Raw genomic sequence first — 19099 nt, 5'->3', positions numbered from 1 at the left:
ATCTCCATTACTGGGAAGTAACTGTTGCTCAGCCACATCACATACATTCAATCTCAGATACATTGTGATTTTTCAGAGTCTGGAATTCAGTGAACTCTGAGAAGAGTCACTGACAGCTGTCCCTGTCTTGCCATCATTTTTCAACAGTGCAAACAGAATCCTATCAATGGTCAGTCAGTGGTCATATTTCACTCCAAAATTCAGCAACAGTTTCTGAAAGTGCTCCATAATTTCCCTTTCTGTTTAGAGAGAACATTCAAGGGAGAAAACCTAGAAATCCTGTTTGTTTACTTAACAGATGTAAGCAGTGGTTATATCTTTATTTGAAGCTGCACTATCTACAAGTAATACATCTAACCAAATTACAGCAAGAGTACTAGTACATACCAAGATGTTTCTTGAGGACTGAAATGAATGAAGCGTCAGTTATGTGGGGACAATAACAAAGGAATTTAGCAGATTAATAAAAAGAGATGTCAACCTCATACATTCCATTCAAATAAGCAATATCTCAAAGAGAATTCAAGAGGCTATTGGTCATTAAAGAGTCATATTTTTGGGTTAGGTTAGTCTTGGATGTCTTGAACAGTTTTACTCCCTCCTGACCTACAACTCAATGCAGCTCTATACTGTGCTTTTATTGTAACCAACCTAAAGGGGCTGGTTGTCCACGTATAACTCCATTCTTGGTTCTCTCCTCCAGGTCCATGACTTCCTTGTATATCAACTCTGAAAATGCAGAGAAGAGAAGGCAAAAAATGAATTTGCAAACCCAAGACTGGATTGATAATCCATGTCCCATTAAAATGTACATTTAAGTTTCATAGGTTTATTACTGTTCAGAATTAGTTTTGAACCACAGGCTACAGGACAACTGGTAAGTGATATAAAAATGTACAATTCTCTTCTGTTGGAGCTACAATGGCCTGGCACTCTCAAGAACACACTGACATTCCTCTAAGACTCTTTTGTCCAGGCTGCTTGGGCACCTGAGGTTAAACTTAACGACCATTCAGTTTTTATCAATGGCTTCTTTGGTACAAATAAACTTGATTAGCAGTCTTCAAAGGAATAGGTAGGATCAAGTCCAAACAGCATTTCCATCCTCCTGACACAGATTTGCCACTATATTTCCCCAGCAACAACATCGAACGGTCCAGATAACCATGAAATGAAATACAACACTGGCATATAAATTGCTCTCCAAATGAAAGAAGCAACTTTGTCTTCCAGTTACAGAAGTTCCTCATGCTTAAAAAGGTCAGAAGCGCTTGTAACATGAATCATACACTCTTTGTACTGGCCAGGTTTCTAGGCTAATGGCAGCTTATTACCCAGAAAAGACAATGAATCTATAGAAGTAACAACAGAAGGACTAAACATGTTAAATGCAACTCACAAGAAGTAGTATTCTGACAGCCAGTTCTTATCTGTTACTGGCAAACTAATGCAATGTACAAACAGTTTGGAAGAAAAAAGCATTTAGGAATTATAATTCCAAGGGGCTGTGGGAGTCTGAAAAGTAAATTCCATATTGCTTGAAATACCCTCAGCACGTCTGCTTCAAAAGGGAAATAACTTTGCTTGGAAGGAGGATGGTAAGAGAATATCCACAATTCTCCTTATCTCTGCCTTTACAAATAAAACTCAGTTTTCTAATAGAACGTGACTTAAAAGTGTGGTAGTACTAGATTTTACAGACTTGTGTCCATTACCAGCCAACACAATGAAACTGTCAAAAAATTATTTATAAACCATTTTTCCCTCTGGGGATAAAAAGGCTATACAGGCCTAATGGCCCTTCCTAGATTTTTTTCAGTACAAAGCATTAGATTGCTCAGTGCAATAAATTCTTGCTTAAATGCAACACTTATAGCCTGCACAGCTCTCTGGATCTGCACCTTTTCCTAGCACTAGGACCTTTGCAGTAACACCACACCTTTTAAAAGCAATTTCAAAATGAAGCACAAGCTTTACAAGTAACAAAGATGTTTCCCTTTTATTTTATCATTTTATACCTCATATATGACCAGGAAATATAAACACTAAACCAGGGCTGAACACTAAAACTCATGCCCTTCAAGGTATGAGACATGCCAGACTACGATCTGTTCCATACCTCAACCCTGGATATTTTCTCAGGATCCCACAGTTGATAACCAGTGTCTCCTGCACTAGCTGTGACCTCATGATCTCACCCACTACTAACACTCCTTATAGCTGCTTCTTTCAAATCCACTGCTTGATTTAAAAGAGTTCAGTTATTGCTAATATGTTCTTCCCTTGAAGACTAGTGCTTTTACTTCAGACTTGCATTGCTCAACCTCCTGCACCTTTTTGAAGTGTAACACTTTGTCCAGAAGAGTTACCTTCCCTAAAAATCCTGCCTTATCATTTGCAAGAGAGAAATGAGCAGGTCTACAACTGAGTGAACTTAAGTTCATTACAAAGGTTCAGCACCTTCACAGGAAAACTTTTTAGTGTCCTGACAATCAAGAGGTTGTGAAGCACTGATCTATTCCCTTGTCATTGCAAACAGTTTAAGTAAATACTATTAAGTTGCTTGGAAGAACCCTAATAACAGTAATCCTTGGGACTCAGCCTGCTTCCAAAAGCCTTAGTAAACTTAAAATGCCCTTCTTACCTTTCCATTCTTCTATCGTGTGCTCCCTCTCATCTAACTGCTTATCTGGTATCTTTGGTGGAGGCTGAAAAAACAAAGAAACTCACGATATAGCAATCAAAGGCATACAAAACCAGAATGAATGAAAAGCAAAAGTAAGCACTCAGAATATGAACCTAGTTTGAAAATATTTCATTTACTCTGTCGTATATGCTCTCACACTTGGACTTGGCCTATTTTCCAGATGCTGCTACATGTTCTAAACTTATTCTAATTAATAGATTTGTTTACCTTACTGTAATCATTAAAATATAAACTGAGCAGTCTGGTAAAAGAGCTTCTAAGTGCAGCAGTCTCTAGCCCAAGCAGCCCTTTTTACCTGCTTACTGTTAATTACTACATTTTCCCTCTAGCTGTTATAGATCAGCAGAATTCTAGTTGCAACCTTTACATCAGCATCTTCTCCTGTTCTTAGTGGGCCACCACCAACCACCTTTATCTTAAAATATGAGACTTTTTTAATAACATGAAATTGTCCTGAAATTCATTTTTTAAGGAAAAAAGAAAAAATCAATTAATACCTTTGTTCATTACTGTTAATAATTGAAAGCTCAAGATCTTGTACTCAAATTTTGCTGAAATACTTATTTCCTAGTTTAAGAGTACTATCAATCGCTACATATGATGAAGATATTTCTCTTGCCCAGGAGTAAATACCTTAGAATCCTATCAAGGGCAATCAAACCACACTGAAACAACTGAAACTCAACAAATCAGAAAGATATATAAAATTTTTCGGATGCATTACTACATGTCCTGGAAATTGTATGCAATTAAACACAAACACACACAGAGATAAAGCTACCTGCAAGTTTGCACCCATTCTTAATGCTATTTCTAATAAACATGTAAATCAATGTCAATATAAATGATTATGGCTCAGTTAAGCTTCTAGTGAAATGTGAAGATCATGCAATGATCTTCTTTCAAGCAGTGTGATCAAGTATCACAACAAATTTGCTTTAGTACAACACCCTCCTAATCAGAGACTTAAAACAAGAACTTACAGCTTCTGCTTCTGATGGATCATACCAAACATTGATGTATGGGTGCTGCAGGGCTTCATCCACAGAGATTCTTTTAGAAGCATCTATAACCAGCATTTTTGATAGCAAATCCCTTGCCTGACTTGCTGCAAAAGTGAAATTTTCTATTTAGACTAGTGCCATAAATAGTGCACATAATACAGTATGTCAAAGCTCATAAGGACAGAAAAACTGGAGTAACCAAATTCCAGTTTAACATCTATGCAGGTCTCACATAACTTGAGGATTATGAAAGTGGTCTATTTAATGGAGGAAAAAAAAAATGAAGAGAAGAACACAGGTGGGAAAGGAGTTGGACGCGTTTCACCATACATCCTCAGCATACAGTGCCCCTTGCCATGACATCCTTATGTGAAATATAACAGCTGGCAGTGCAGCCTTGTCTGGAACAGCAGTGGGGCAAACACCTACTATGCCTCTCCTACAGTTTATGGGGTAAAAAGTGTCACGTACTGTTAGTTGCAGAAAATATGGTAGGTCTGAGACTCCACTGAGTAGGCAATTTTTAAAACCAGAAACTTATTTCAGTAACTACGGGATATCTATGTAAGATGAATTGAAAAAATTTCTTTTCATCCCTAGAGAAAGATGATCTGCCATGCCTACACAACTCTATTCCACCACCCTACCCCTACTCTTCTCTAAATTGTTTTGGCTTGTGTTACTGAGAGGAATATGTATATCTACTTTTCTTTGAAAAGGTATCTCCAGAATGGGAGTTGTTTTAGAGAAGAAGAGAAACTGGAGGCAAGCATACACCAGCACACTCATGCACTCCCATGATATAACTATTGTAATATTTAAATCCTTAGTGGGATGATTTTATAGTGAAAAAATCCCTCAAGATACACTTCTGTTCAATATATCAGAGTTTTAAAACTTTTAAAATACACAACACACAGAAAACAGACCTTACCTTTAAGCTTATTGTGTTCAGAGTCAGCTGGGAAAAGGACATCTGGAAAGAGTTTTTCAAAACTATATCCAGCATATTTAGGTCTGTTCTCCACGTAAGTTCGGACTGTAGGCTGTAATTTCTTCATAAATTCGGGGCATGGTGTTCCTAGCTGCTCTATAACTTTATTCCATTGATCAATATCTAAGGTTATGCAGCTAAGAAAAAGTGTCTAATTTTCAGCTAGAAATTTATGCTAAAATCACACGAAATAACCACCAGAGAGAAAACACAGAAAATTATTATATAATAAAATATCACACTCATCATTAATTAGGACTACCTTATTAGAGAAAACAGTGAAACAAAGTAAGACTATCACACAGTAGTCAAGGCAACATGAATTTTACTCAACATAATAACTAATTAGTAAAGGATATACTTCTGAGAAACAGTGAAAATTAAAATACTCACAAAATGTATTAAACAAATTTAAATAAAGGCATTGTTTGGGTTCTAGAGAAGAACTCATTTCCTGATTGAACACATATTGACAGTAAGTCAAGCTACTACACTTCACCAAGGCACTCGTGAAAATTACCTTATGTAGGTGGTTTGTCCTTTGTTCTCATTTTAATACATGAGCCCAGTCTTGGACCCTCCCATGTTGCCAGCCTCTCACTAATGACAGGCAATGCTGAGCACCAGTGGGCACACAGAGGATGAAATCTTGGCTCACAGAGGTCAATAACAACTTTGTAACAGACTTGAATATAGAAGTTCGAGTGTTTCAACAACATGTAAGCAATGTCTTAATTGGAAAATTTAGACAAGTTAAAGAGGAGATTGACCAGTTCATGGCAGAATAATTTAAAATGTGTTACTGAATTAAATAAGCAATGTAGGGTCAGGAATTCCTAGTTGCAGATGGTTAGATACTGGGAGAGAACTCAGGTAACATTTTATGTATGCTTATCTCATTCATACATTCTCCACAACTTTTTCTTTTTGGCTACTGTCAAAGACTAGACACTGGGCTACCTAAACCTTCAGCTGGATGTAGCAGGCCCTCTCTTATGTTCTTAATCTTAACAGCAGACCTTTATATAAGATTGTTCAAAGCCCTACAGTGCTTTAGTAGAGGCCTCGAAAAAAATTGCACCGAGAGTAAACTGAAAAGTCATGCTAGAAAACCAGATGCCTAAAGCTAAGCATGGTGCAACTCACACTATGACAAAGCTGTGTGAAAGTAAGGATGCCCCAGATGTCCTCACTGTGCCTCAAAATCTTTACCCCTAAATGGTACTATATCAATTATTAAACAGTTTACCTGCAACAAAAGCAGGAAAGATTTCTGATGTCACCTAAAAAACTGTAGTGGAAATACTAGCAAAGCAAATAAGATGCCAAACTCCAATGAGATTAACTAATTTTTGTGATGTTCCAGAGATTTCAGCTGTATTTGCTTACAGCACACCCTTCGTCTGAAGTATTTTTCACAGAACAACCCATACAGATACCACCAAGCCATTCAGAGAACAGAAAAAGATAAGTGCCAGATATTTCTGAACTGTTTGCAGGATAACTTCTGCATACAAAAATTCAAAACTCAGAGTGCAACTAATGAAGCCAGTTAGGCATTTTTTGTAAGCACTTCCTATAAAATGTAAATAATAATAACTGCTAACATGCTCGGATACTAAACGAGATTGGTAAGTTATTACATAAAAATGATCTCCAAAGCAAAAATCAATGCATGTGAACCAGTAAAACACCACCTAAACAAAATAAACCTGTATTTTATGTGACAACATCCAAAAGCAATGGCTAGACACTATATTAAATTGAAAAAAAATTTAAAAAAAAGGAAAAAAAAATAAAAAGGAAAAAGGAAAACTAAGCCTGTTTGCCCAAGTGGTATTTTTTTCATCTTGTTTAGCATTAATGTCTAAAGACAGTCATACATGCTAGCGCTCTGTTGAGGTTTTGCTTTAAATGGTATAATTTTTGCAGCTTCCTGGAACCAAAACAAAGAACTTACAAGTTGTATTTTGAAAAGGCAGTTTAAAACCAGTATTTTAAAAATTAGAACCACCTTAATCTGGAACTATATTGCTACAGTATCTTTTGACCTTTTACAACTACATCCCAGGCCAAAGGTAAGGATACGATCTGTACCAGGAAATAAAACACCACCTTTGATCATTTCTCCCATGATGCACCCAACTGACCAAATGTCAACTGAAAACAAAATGGAATGATATTAACATAAAAGATAGTTATTAAAATAAAGTAAATAAAAATATCTGGACGCACACACACACATGAAGTGACTATAAAAAGCGTGTGTAATGGAAATGAGTGAAGGTGAACGTATGCTAACTACAGGACCAGCAGAGACTATGTCCTACTGCCAGGTGCAGCCTGAATATAAATGAAGTTCTTAACATTTTTTTAAGTGTATCACAAGAAAAGTCCATGTTCATCTAATAAAAAAAAACTGTACAATATGCATTTTCATGACACAACATCAATAAAAAGATTAATCACTTCCTAACTAATTCAACCTGCTGCAGCAGCACAAGGATACAGTCCCTTCCTGGAAAGAGGATTTTGTGGCAAACCATTTCGCCCATAATGCACCCCACAGACCATAAATCCACTATGTTTGTAGCACAAAAAGAAGGAAAAGCAAAGCAAACGGTCATTTAAAATTAAAAAAGCATAACATGACTGCATCCTATAAAGTGCAGAGACAGCACAGGAAGAAGAGCAGATCTTTATATTAATCAATGAAAACACTTTAAAATACACGGTTTATAAGGATTCGCTTTTAACTGTCTCAAATAAAAGGCAGAAAAACATCCTTTTGTTTAACATAGTGTTAGAGCAAGAGCTAAAGCAGAGAGAGAGAGACACACGTGAATCAAGCAGAGTAAAGCCCTTCACCAAGCTCTGGGGCTTTCAATGCTACCTCTGCCAATAAACTAGACTGGAGCACTGAAGATAACTTAATTTCTTGAACATAATTCCATTGAAGTCGTAACAATAACTTTGAAAGTAGCAAAGTAAATTGACCTCTAAAAAAAGTGTGTAACCAAACAGTTTATACTTTTAGGAGAAGAATTAATTGGTTATTACATTTGCCATCAAGTGTTTCCAAAAAGTCAGATTAGCATGCATCTCTCTCTCCCTTTAAACAAAAAGCAAACACAATCAGTAAAAGATCACTTAGAATTTTAGAGGATCAGTTAATGACAATATTAGTATGCTCCTAAAAGATTTTCAGTTAAAATTATTTAAAAATATTTCTCCAGTTATGCTGAAATAACATCTTATACAAAAGAAAAACTCAAAAGCACTTTTTGTATGAAATACAAATTTTCTACATTAACTTAAAATAATTCACTCAGAACATATACTCCTTACAAATTTACTTTTTGCAGGTATGCCAATTTCTTTTGTTATTGCTTTCAGAGATACTGTTAACTCTGTATGCAAAAATTTTCTTGAAGTCACATTAATGAATTTGTATTATTATGATTACTTTTATGTCAAACATGACACTGGAATTTCAGTTAAACACATAAGAAATGAATTTAAATGAGAACAATTGTCTACTAAAAATTACATCTAAAAGTTCTGAAGGAGCTCAACGATGTCAAGCAAACAATGCTGCTTCCCCATTATTTACAAGTTCCTCTAAAATAGTATCTAAATCATGATAAGAGACCATAGTTGTACATTTTAATAGGTCAAAATTAAGGGCCTGGTTCATTTAAAAAATTGTTGTCTACTCTTCATGATAACTGGTGTCTTTTCTTCAAAAAGTCTTTTCTAGTACTTAAGAAAAGTACATGTTTGTCTCAGAGATCTGATGGTTTGAAGCCAGGTTTTGCATTTGGCTTTTAAATAAAATTCTGAATGTTGACTTTTTCACCTGCAAAACAGTCTGCTGCCATCAGAAACCAAAATATACTCAAATCTACTGTAAATAGTTAGTGTCCAACATGATAAAAACGATGCCCATAATTGCATGGAGAAGTCTGGGAAGAGAATGAACATGAGTCAATGACATATTCATGCCTCAGAAGACCAGTTACTTCAGAGGTGATGACAAACACTGGAAACAATTCCTCTGGTCACTTTACAAAACAACTTGTTATGTTTGGGGTCTTTTGGTTTGCTGCTTTCATTAAACAAACAAAACCTGTCAATTTATAGGTTTCTAACTTTTTTATGAAGCAAGACTAACTAGTACATAGGGAACTGGTCTTGTGAACACTTTCATGAAGATTGAGTAAAATCTTTAAAAGGATTTTTCAAATCTGTAATAAGATCTACTGCTTGTCCTACAGAGTGTATTTTATTCTTGAAAACCTTGTTTGGAATGAACTTATTATTTTCCCCAATTCTAACAGAAAAAATTCTAAGTGAAAAGGAAGTTCAAACCCAGTGTACATACTAGGAAATGTAAAAGTAGTAGTTTCAGAGGGTTTGGGGCTTTCCTTACTTCGCAGTGCTTCCTTCCTTATAATTATGCACATAATCTAAATATGTTAAGGTAGGCATCCACAGTTTTTGTGTCATTCAGTTCTGAATTTCTTGAGTTGGCAAGGCCAACTAATGTAATATAACCAAATGTGCTTTACCCCCTTCAGTATCAAAACCTAAATAAAAATTATCATCGGTTTGTCTGGGTTCTTTGCTAGTTTTTAAACAATTAAAGATTTCATATGTGCATAGTACAGTACCAAAAGAATACTACTCTGCAGTATGTATCTTAATCATCAAAACATATATTACAATCCTCCCACATCATTTCAGCAGGGCACTGAAATGGCATAAAGCTGCCAGATAACCCTGTTCAATTAGACTAAACATTAATGTTAGCCAGTAGTTAGCTGTCAATTTCCAATATTTAACTCTAAATTTAATAAGTTAATTTTAAATTTAACTATGGGTTTAAAGGGCTAAAACAGGGATCAGTGCTAACAGTTGAGGATCCTGGACCGCCCATGGTTGTTATCCTAAGTACATCATTCACACCTGTATCCATGCCAGGGAAGCTCCACAAGGAGGAACTTATCAGGCAGCAAACAAGTAACAGTTTATCTAAATAGACTTTTAATGGCAACAGTACATATGGAAATGTAGACTGTCTCCTGATTCAGCCAACAGATTTCCTTTCACATTCTCCAAAAGTGTCATTCTCAACTGAACGACCATGTATTTGGTTTTGGGAAAGATGTGACAGTTTTTCATAGGAAAGTAAATTTCCATTAATATTCTGCTGCACAACACAATTCACACTTGCTTAAGGAACAGGACTGTCACTAGCATGACAGGGTGATCTAGAACACAACCTATTTAACTCCAGTAATCAGCAACATTTTAGTGGAAAGAAAGTTTCATACTCTTGCAACTCAAAGTTACTTAATATTTAAGAGAAAACGGTAAACTAGGCAAGCCAAGTCAGAAAACTTGTTACTTTCATTTCATCAATTATTTCTGTAAGGCAGCTACATGACTTGGACTACAGCTTTAGGTTCTTGTATCTAGTATCTCTTACCTGACCAGTGTAAAGCCTTGTGAGTGGAAAAAGAAATACAAACTTAAATATATGCTTTCTACAAAACTTTAGCAGTTAAAAAAATAACTAGACTCATTCCACTCAACTTATCTTCTAAATTACAGGACAAATAGCCAGCCGTGGAGCCCATTTGAAGGAATGTATATCCTCCCATGCTCACTAACAATCCAAACAGAAATAAAAACCACAGCCCTGCAAAAAAGATCTATCCTCATTCGAGTTGGCTTCTTTCATTGTCAACACTGTCAGAAGTTTTTATTTTTGGCTTTTATAAATGACAAGAAAAGCAACTCTCTATGCACATAGCAGCTATGGTTTACACACAACCTGGAGTCCCTTGCTGTAATGGTATGCAGTTGCCAGGGAAGTTTGCAGACTCTGTTCAGAATCCTGAAAAGCAGAGCAAGCCCCAGCTGTGTCAGTAGCCTGCTGAGCTGGGTCTCACATCACCAGGAGACAGCAAACCAAGCCTCGAGCATCAGGGCACCTCACAGGCCTTACTGGAGGACTAATCGATAGAGGGTCAGCAAATGGTGACCTCTGCGCACTGTGCCTGCCTGAGGTGGAAACACCAAGAGAGCTGAAGTGACCACAGTGACAGCAGATCAACGAAATGGCAGCAGAATTGGGGCTGCTACAGCAGAATTTCAGGAATGACGTATTACTTTCTTTGGTTTCCTAAAGGCTACAAGGTCCTTCATTCAGAAGATGCAACGTACTTGATTGTGTGTTTCCCTCAAATGCTGCATCCTTTCCTTATTTTCTTGTAGAAGATATTCAGAGAAGAAGGGCCACAGAGCGAGTATAAAGAGGAGGGAAATGTATGCAAGCAGAAAGACAAAGCAAATTTCCTTGAAATTCGTCATGGACCTCAAAGAATCTATGATGCTTCATAACAGTATTCTGCATTCTTGTCTCAAGTATATATGTGAATTTTTCTTCAGCAACATTAATTAAGAATTAAGTGCGACATGTCGGGTTTAATAAAAAGTAATGCCACAGCAGGTAGTTCTAGCCTGTTTGTTCCTCAGTAGCCTTTTAGTTCCCTGCATCCTGAAAAACTATAGTGAATATAGTTATTTAAATATTAACTTTAGGACACAGATTTACTGATGAATTACAATTTACATCCTCATCAGGAATAAAGTCAGATGAAGGTATATCAAGGTACATACCACGTATTAAGAAAAAATATTTCCAGTTCTTCCTGGATGAACTTAATCTACTACTAAGTAAGTTATTTAAATTTTTAAACAAACAAGGCCCTCAATTTCTTCTCCTATTAAATGTAAACATTTCTAATGCGTTGAGTTGAATAAGCAAATTGGTGCATCCAGAATCTGCATTTTGGTCACAAGGCTAATTTATAAAATTTCTACATCTAGAAAAAAACATTAACATGTAAAATGTGGTGTGCCAAACAAAAAATAAAGCTATGCCAAAGAAAGACTATATTTGCTGACCGTTTTCTTTGTATCCCATCCCTAGGATGACCTCTGGTGCTCTGTAGTAACGAGTCACTACATAAGGCGTCATCATAAAACTAGTTCCTGCAGTTCTGGCCAGTCCAAAGTCAAGAATCTTCAAAGTGCAGTCTGACTTTACTACTATATTACTGGGCTTTAAATCCTTTAAAAAGAAACATCATATATGACTGCTAAGACAAGCAGAAAGTACTCTGTGGTTCACATTTTTAAAAGATAATACTGCTAACATCAAATGCCACATATACAACTAGGTTATTGCTATAACTGCAGTTTCTTTCCCCCTTGCATTAATTCACGTGCATTCAGCAGACTATGGAATTAATACCCTTATTGTGCTTGTAGATTTACATAGCAATTAAGGCAGGAAAATACAACCAGAGTTACAAGATACGTTAGCAATGTCTGAAATAAACTGAGGTTAGTGAGAAATGTTAGCTCTGAGGAAAGGTCTAGAAACTGTTCACTAGAACAACAGTTATCACTACAATGCAGAACACAAGCAACATAACAATTGCTGAAATAATTTGATGCAATAATCATCTTGTTACAAGAATTATTCAAATTGTAACATGAATATAAAAAGTAAAAGGTTTCTTCGCTAGTTAAGGCTGCATTACCTCTTTTGAATCAATGCAGATGTTTCCCTGAACAGGAAATAAATTCCCATGCTCACACAGATTTAGTTTCCCATTTAGAATTTGGTTTTATACTCATTTTGGTGACCAAACCCAAAAGGGCACCATTGAAAAACTGCCAGAAATTAACACAATAATTAAATTAGAGTGCAAAACATCCTGATACAGCTTTAGATCATCTTAGAAACTTGGTAACTGTATTCTCTTCCCTTGAACCCTAAAACCACATTGACAACAGTGGCTATACAATATTTACTTATACACTACACAGGCACACTCGGTCATTATCTCAGGAGGATCTTACACACATCTGAATGTCACAGAGCAAATATTACAAAACAGAGTAGCTTCAGAATAACTTTGCTATGATAAAATCATTCACGGCACACAGGTTGACTCAGATAAAGCTTGGATTCTTTCTGCCTACCCTCTGCTAAGATAAATGAGAGAAAAACCTGAGATGTGGTAGAGGACTCCATCATTTGAGCTGCAGGCCTTTGATAAGTAGCCCGATCTTTCACTGTGTTTTAAAGATTTTAAAGTGGTAATCTGCAAGATATACGTAGTTTTCATTAGTAGTTGTGTGGTTTTCAACAAATGCCTCAGAAAGCTAAGAAAGCTGCACTAAAGACAGAGAGGAAACCACAAAAAAGAGCTCCAGAACAACAGAATTTTAATGAGTAATTAAAAGTCTTGCACACTTGCACACTCACATATGCACTTCCAAATCACCCTCACAAAGACTTTGCAGACAACTTCACCTTAAAAGATTCTCAAACACCATAAATAAATTGAAGTATCATAAGGCATTCCAGCTATTTAATATGCATGTTTCATATTCTGCTACTGTCCTGCTTATTATCAGCTTTATTTTTTCACACTTCTATTATTTGGAGGATGTTCACTGATGAAACCCAGGTGCATGGTCATCGTATTAACTCTACTCATCCTCCCCAAAGCTGCAGGATTAGCACTGAAAATGTTACGAGATCTTCCCTTTGCAAGAGAAAAAATCACTACGAGAACAAAAAGCAAAAGCTTACAGAGTACTGTCCATCCTTTATTTCTGAATATCATGTGGTTGTCATGAAGCCTAGGAACATGTTGTAATTTGGCATATAGAGCTGTCCTTCAAAATGATTGAGGCGAGAGTTGACTTACACTGCATTGAAATTACTGCAGAAACAATACTTCTTTTGTTTTAAATAAACAAGGACTCAAAAGCTCCTATAAGAGTGGTTAAGTTTATTAGGCTGTATAAATATATCTAGAACCTATAGCAGATAGTATCATGCTTAACCTTAAAAATGAAAAATGTCAGTGCCCAAAAATCAGAGATTATTCCTGGCTGTCTCCCCATTAACCAGACAGGGAGAGAAAGACATCTCTGACGGGTAATTCATAGCTTCTATGGCCTTTTCTCTTTCTAAAGATTTGTGTGAAGGGCTTCCATAATTAGGAACCTTTGTTAAGTGCTCAAAATCAGACAGAATATGATGTTTCAGAGCCTCCATGCAAGACTAATGAGATATTTTGTGTCCTTCAGCAAGTCAGTGAGGCACAACTTTGCAACGCTGATCATTCATCCTCCTCAGATTGCAAAATGTAAATTAACGTGTACTTCTACACTAGCTGGAAACTCTGTCTCTGCAAAACGTTTTGAACACAGTAATGCTCATTTGCCAATATCTGTTGAAGTTGGTGTAAAGCTACAGTCGCATCTTTACCAAGATCAAATTTTTATCCACTGATATGGCAGCTAAGTATTGCCTCCTACAACTTCTAGGTGAAACCGTTTGAAAGTCTTTATGTTTAATCTCTGCCTTGATCCCTGACTCTAGTTTGCTATAAAAACAAAAAGGAAAATCACTTATTTCTATGGCAGGCAGTATCCAGTGCTACAGGCACACATACAGATTGTTGTAATTTCCATCATTCAGCAAGCTTTGAAAAAGTTACTGAGATGCTGAAATTAATTATCACAGTTGTGTTAGAAGATGAAGAACCTAGTTAAAACATGTGAAACTACCGACACCAAAAAAAGCAAAAGATTTAGAAGACACTGAAGAAGTACACTAGATTCATAGCCAGAATGTTCCCCTGGCAGCCAGAGTAGTGCAGACTATGTTTAAGGAGTAATTAGTTTAAACAAAGTAATTAGTTTTAGACAATAAGGACACTGGAGGTGAAAGCCCAGAAGAGTGGTATAAAGAGTTACAATTGAAGACACATGATCCAGATGAAATATGTTCCTTTTCAAGCATGCCCTCCTTGTCTTCTGAGGTTTTGTTTAGCTTGTCCACAGAGAAAGGATTTTGATACTTTACACCTAGAAGTACAAAGGTGTAACACACACAGTAGGTACGTAATAAATACAGTTTTGCCTGAACATACTTAATCTTCTGACAAAGTCTGAGAAGAAGCTGTCAGCTGAAAATCTACCATGAAGACATGCAAGTGAAATGTATCTGCCCGTGTCTTTCAAAAGCATTCATGCATACATATGTTCCTATTTACATAGCAATTGTAACTTTAGCCTCTTTGGAATAGGTTATTGCTGTACTTCATTTTACTGCACAATATGAAGCATTTCAAAGACCATCCATATTTACAGAGGAAGGAATTCTATCCTCAAATCTGTCTTTATTCCTGCCCAACAACTACCTAAGTAGTTACTTCATTTCTATAAATGTATGAAGGTTTACATGTATCCATGACTTCTTCGGTGTTTTGATGCTCACTTTATGCAAGTACAAACCATCCCTAAAGCAAGTGAAGTTTCAGAAGCTCCCTCCTGCCTGCCCCAAGATCCACAAAAGAGACACTCTTACATTATCTACTCTAGCACGTCCATACGATATGCAGTTTTCCAAAAATAAAAAAGACCTAGGAAAACCCACAACATTAAACTTCCATACCTAAACACTGAAGAGATCAGAAAATGTGAAGCTGTGTACAAACACATGATTTCAATTTGACAGGCAAGAGGACACAAAGGGCTTCATAATATCAGTCATATGCAATATATTAATAATGCCACAACTGTGTTAAGTGAAGTATCCTAGTTTTGCCTAGCATTCCCAGAATAACGGAAGAAGCTCACTGACCTTTCTCAATGCCTACATGCAGATCAAGAAGCACAGGGTGCAATGCCTGGCTGCAGGCCTTGCTTCTGCCTACCCCACCTTGCCAATCTGATGAGTACTAAAGGAAGCTGAGCAAACAGAAGCAGTGTTTGGCCATTCAAACTGTATCGTCTACTCAAACCGTCCAAGTTCCCTTCAGGGAAAAACAGAGTGACTGGGTGGGAGTGTCACATGGCCAGATCCAGCTTGTGGCCATTCAACACCCCGGTCACAATGAAGTGGAGTACTGAACTGGACAAGCATCGTAACACAGAAATTCCTGTGGTGCCATTTGTGACTTACGTTGCTGTGTACATCATCCGTGAGGAAGACTACACAGTAATGACTGAAAGTATCACACGTAAGTTCAATTATATTTCTGCATAATTTCAGAAATGAAAACTTTTAAAGGTCTCTAAAAACTTACAATGAACAATATAGCACTATAGAAATAGAGGCTTACGATTTCCCAAAATAGCAGAGATTATATTTGAAAAGTTATAACTAAACAATCTCAAGCAATATTTACACTACATACAAACATATGAGATGTTCACCTTGAGCATGCAACCTTAAATTAAGAATTTCTTGACTGGATTACAACACACACACTTGCCACTTAAAAAGCATCAGTCAGTTTTGCCTGTGGGCAGTCTGAGCGAATGCTTTGTGACACACAGGTGTATATATGTTCCACTTGCAGGTATTTTTCATCATCTGCCTATCTGAAGACTTCAGGCATCTATTCATTACTCTGCTAGTAAAAGAGCAGAAATAAAATGGGCAGTTCTTTCAAAAGATGGGATTTCAGGTTTGGTTACCAAAATAAAAAATGTGGAGACACTTTCAGATATTCTTTCCTGCCACAACTAATAAAACAGAATGTTTTCTAGAATTAGAAGAGATAATATAACTCACTGTAAAAAGTTTTAATTACTCTGTGCAGATTATTAACAAATCACTCAAACATTCAAAAGGTTCATTCCAGAATTACAGTGGAAAAAGTGTGATTATTTCCTTTCAGTTTTCCTTCTTTGCCTATGGGACAGGCTATGGATCACCATTTGTGCTCCTATTTCTGAATTTTGTCTCTCAAATACTCAAGGCAAAGTCAGGTACAATGCAAAATATACAAACTTATGTCTACTTACCCTATGTATAATTCCAGCTGAATGAAGATGTTTGATACCACACAGCATTTGATAAAGAAGATAGGACATTCGTTCATGATCTAGCTCCATCTGAATCACTTGGCAGAGGTTTGCATCCATGAGCTCCATCACTATGTAGCTTATGAAGCAAAACAAAGAATAATAATCAGATAATACTGTCATTTTATTGTATCCTTTCCCTTGTTCATCTTTCTGCATGAATGCTTCTAAAATGAATTCTCAGCTTTAGTTTAAATCAGACTTACACGTCTTGAAATTCTTCCAGGGATTTTTGTGGTGTGAACACATTCAGTAGGCCGATTATCTGTAGGAAATGGGAAGAGGAAGTATAACAACACTATAGCAATAGCAGAGTCACAAGGTCAACATTTAAAAACCAATACCCAATATTCTGATGTGAGCTTCCCAGTATACACTGAAGCTCAAGATGCTCAGCAGCTCAATCAGGCCTAACATGCTGCAATAGATGCTAATGATTTTAGGAGGAGTATTATTCCTCCCAAATCACATAATCTAGAGACACTCTGTACCTTAAAAAGATGATATTCAAAGCTTAAAACCTAGTACTACCTAAGAGATACCATGTTACCATTGAAAGAGTCGAAACAACAAGTCCACCCAAAGAGAAAAATAGATTTTTGGAGCTGCTTTAGTATATTTCCAAGTTGCTAAGAATGGATGGGATATAAAGAAACAGGTCAAGCTACCACTCATCAAGAGTCAGGCAGGCTTGCAATAGTTTATCATCATACAGATTTTGCTATTAGGTAAAACCTCCTTCACAGAATCCACATATTAACCATCTCTGCTTTAGAAAACACACGAGATTTTCCAAAGTAGCTAAAAGATGGAGTAAGTCTTCTGTGACTCTCCCTGGCCCTAGCAGCCAGAGGGCATTTTATCTTCCTAAAGGGGGATTAAGAGGGGAAGAGAGGAAGACAGCCCACAGCTGTCTCTGAAGGAAGAAAATGGCCAACACCGGCCTTCCATAGCCCAACTCTGATAAATTTATCACTTATTCTCTCCCCATTTCTGTGATCTGGTTCTACTCCACAGCTTCTTAAGCATCAGACAGTTCCTGTCGTCCTAACACAAGATTCCTAATTCATTCATGCCTCATGGTAAAAAAAAAATAAACTATTACTGCCTTTTTCCCTTCTCTTTGTACAGCAGAAATAACAAAAACAAGGATGCACTTACTTCTCACAGTATTCTTAGTTGCCAACTGCCTAAAAATGTAGCAATGTAGCACTGACTCCCTTCCTGAGTATTTAAATATAGGGTAGGTATTAAAATGAGTCAATAACAGCTCTTCTCAAAGAGCCTTCTGTACTTATGGAGACATAGCCATGCAAAGAAGATCTCTATAACCTACAGAGGATGTCATTCTCTGAAATCACTTTTAAGACTTTTACAAAGAAAAACCTTCTAGGCAATTCTATCACATTTAAAGCAAGACACTGCACTTACATTTTTGTGATTAACGCACTTCATAAGAACAAGCTCTCTGTAGGCTCTTTTCGCGTGGGTTTGGTTTTGAAATGGTCGGCTTAACTTCTTGATTGCAACATTTCGTTCGAGGATGGCATCATAAGCTGCACTGTAATTAAAAGTAACATTTTATATGTCAGTGTCAAGGTCCTTTAAGTTGTGGAAGTTGCCACCTTTTTCAGATACCTTCTATCATGTCTGTTTTTCATCTTTAGGGAGTAAAACAGCAAAGTGTTTTTACATGCTGAGTGCTTCAAACTTTTAGAAAAGTTTCTGAGCTTCATAGTACTAACACATAACAATCTCCACAAAAAATGCACATCCCTGCTTCCTAAAATATCATACTAAAGATATTGAGCTCTTGGCATTCATTGGCACTCAAGAACAGATCACCTAAAAAAGGATCCAAAACACTTCAAACATAAAAAGCACATCAGTTTTATGTAAAATCTTCACAGTGAAAGGGAGAAGGAGAGAGATCATACAAAGGTCCCAAGCTTTCACTTATGCAGTTTCTTAATAACCTCAGAACACTGAGAGCATCAGTGTCAAGCTAAAACAAACAAACAAAAAGAAGCTAGGAAAGCCTCAACATCTTAAATGTCACTGACTTTACTTAATAAAGGAAGAAAAACATTTTGTTTGTAGATTAATGCCAAGATTGTCATATGATTCAGTGACACAGGCTGTTTCACTGATAAAGGCTGTTACTGGGGAGAATCACATTTCCATGACAGGGATGTATGCATTTTGTTTCCTGTAAGACAAAACACGACAGTTCATTACTGTGCAGACTCAGGAAATATTTATCAGTTACTAAAAAAGCCTCAGCAGGGAAAAGGATGTTTTCTTCTCTCTTATCAAGAATGGTACTCAAACCTAATGAACAACATCTGCGAGTAAACAGTCAGCATCCACTAAATCCAACTAGCTACTTTTAAAAGTGTGTTGTCTATATAGTATGTAGACTTG

The 19099-nt window shown here is 36.6% G+C and overlaps 1 protein-coding gene across 13 annotated transcripts in view; it reads right to left on the bottom strand.

The window, feature by feature from the left end:
- The window catches only part of MAPK8 (mitogen-activated protein kinase 8), a 51829-nt gene that overhangs the window by 5616 nt on the left and 27114 nt on the right, over positions 1-19099 (bottom strand). For 7 of the 13 annotated variants that reach the window (XM_065067371.1, XM_065067364.1, XM_065067368.1 and 4 more), the window contains exons 3-11: positions 18107-18236; positions 16882-16940; positions 16616-16754; positions 11681-11846; positions 6794-6865; positions 4646-4828; positions 3691-3815; positions 2645-2708; positions 652-729 (exon numbers count right to left, since the gene is read on the bottom strand). In XM_065067371.1, coding sequence (XP_064923443.1) covers positions 652-729; positions 2645-2708; positions 3691-3815; positions 4646-4828; positions 6794-6865; positions 11681-11846; positions 16616-16754; positions 16882-16940; positions 18107-18236 — 1016 coding nt within the window. Of the gene's footprint in view, positions 1-651; positions 730-2644; positions 2709-3690; positions 3816-4645; positions 4829-6793; positions 6866-7214; positions 7287-11680; positions 11847-16615; positions 16755-16881; positions 16941-18106; positions 18237-19099 lie in introns of all 13 variants that reach the window. The other 6 variants (XM_065067372.1, XM_065067366.1, XM_065067377.1 and 3 more) reach the window with 1 other exon arrangement.

This window comes from Columba livia, chromosome 6 (assembly GCF_036013475.1).
Source record: "Columba livia isolate bColLiv1 breed racing homer chromosome 6, bColLiv1.pat.W.v2, whole genome shotgun sequence".
Lineage (NCBI taxonomy): Eukaryota > Metazoa > Chordata > Aves > Columbiformes > Columbidae > Columba > Columba livia.
This window is presented reverse-complemented; position numbering and strand designations above follow the sequence as displayed.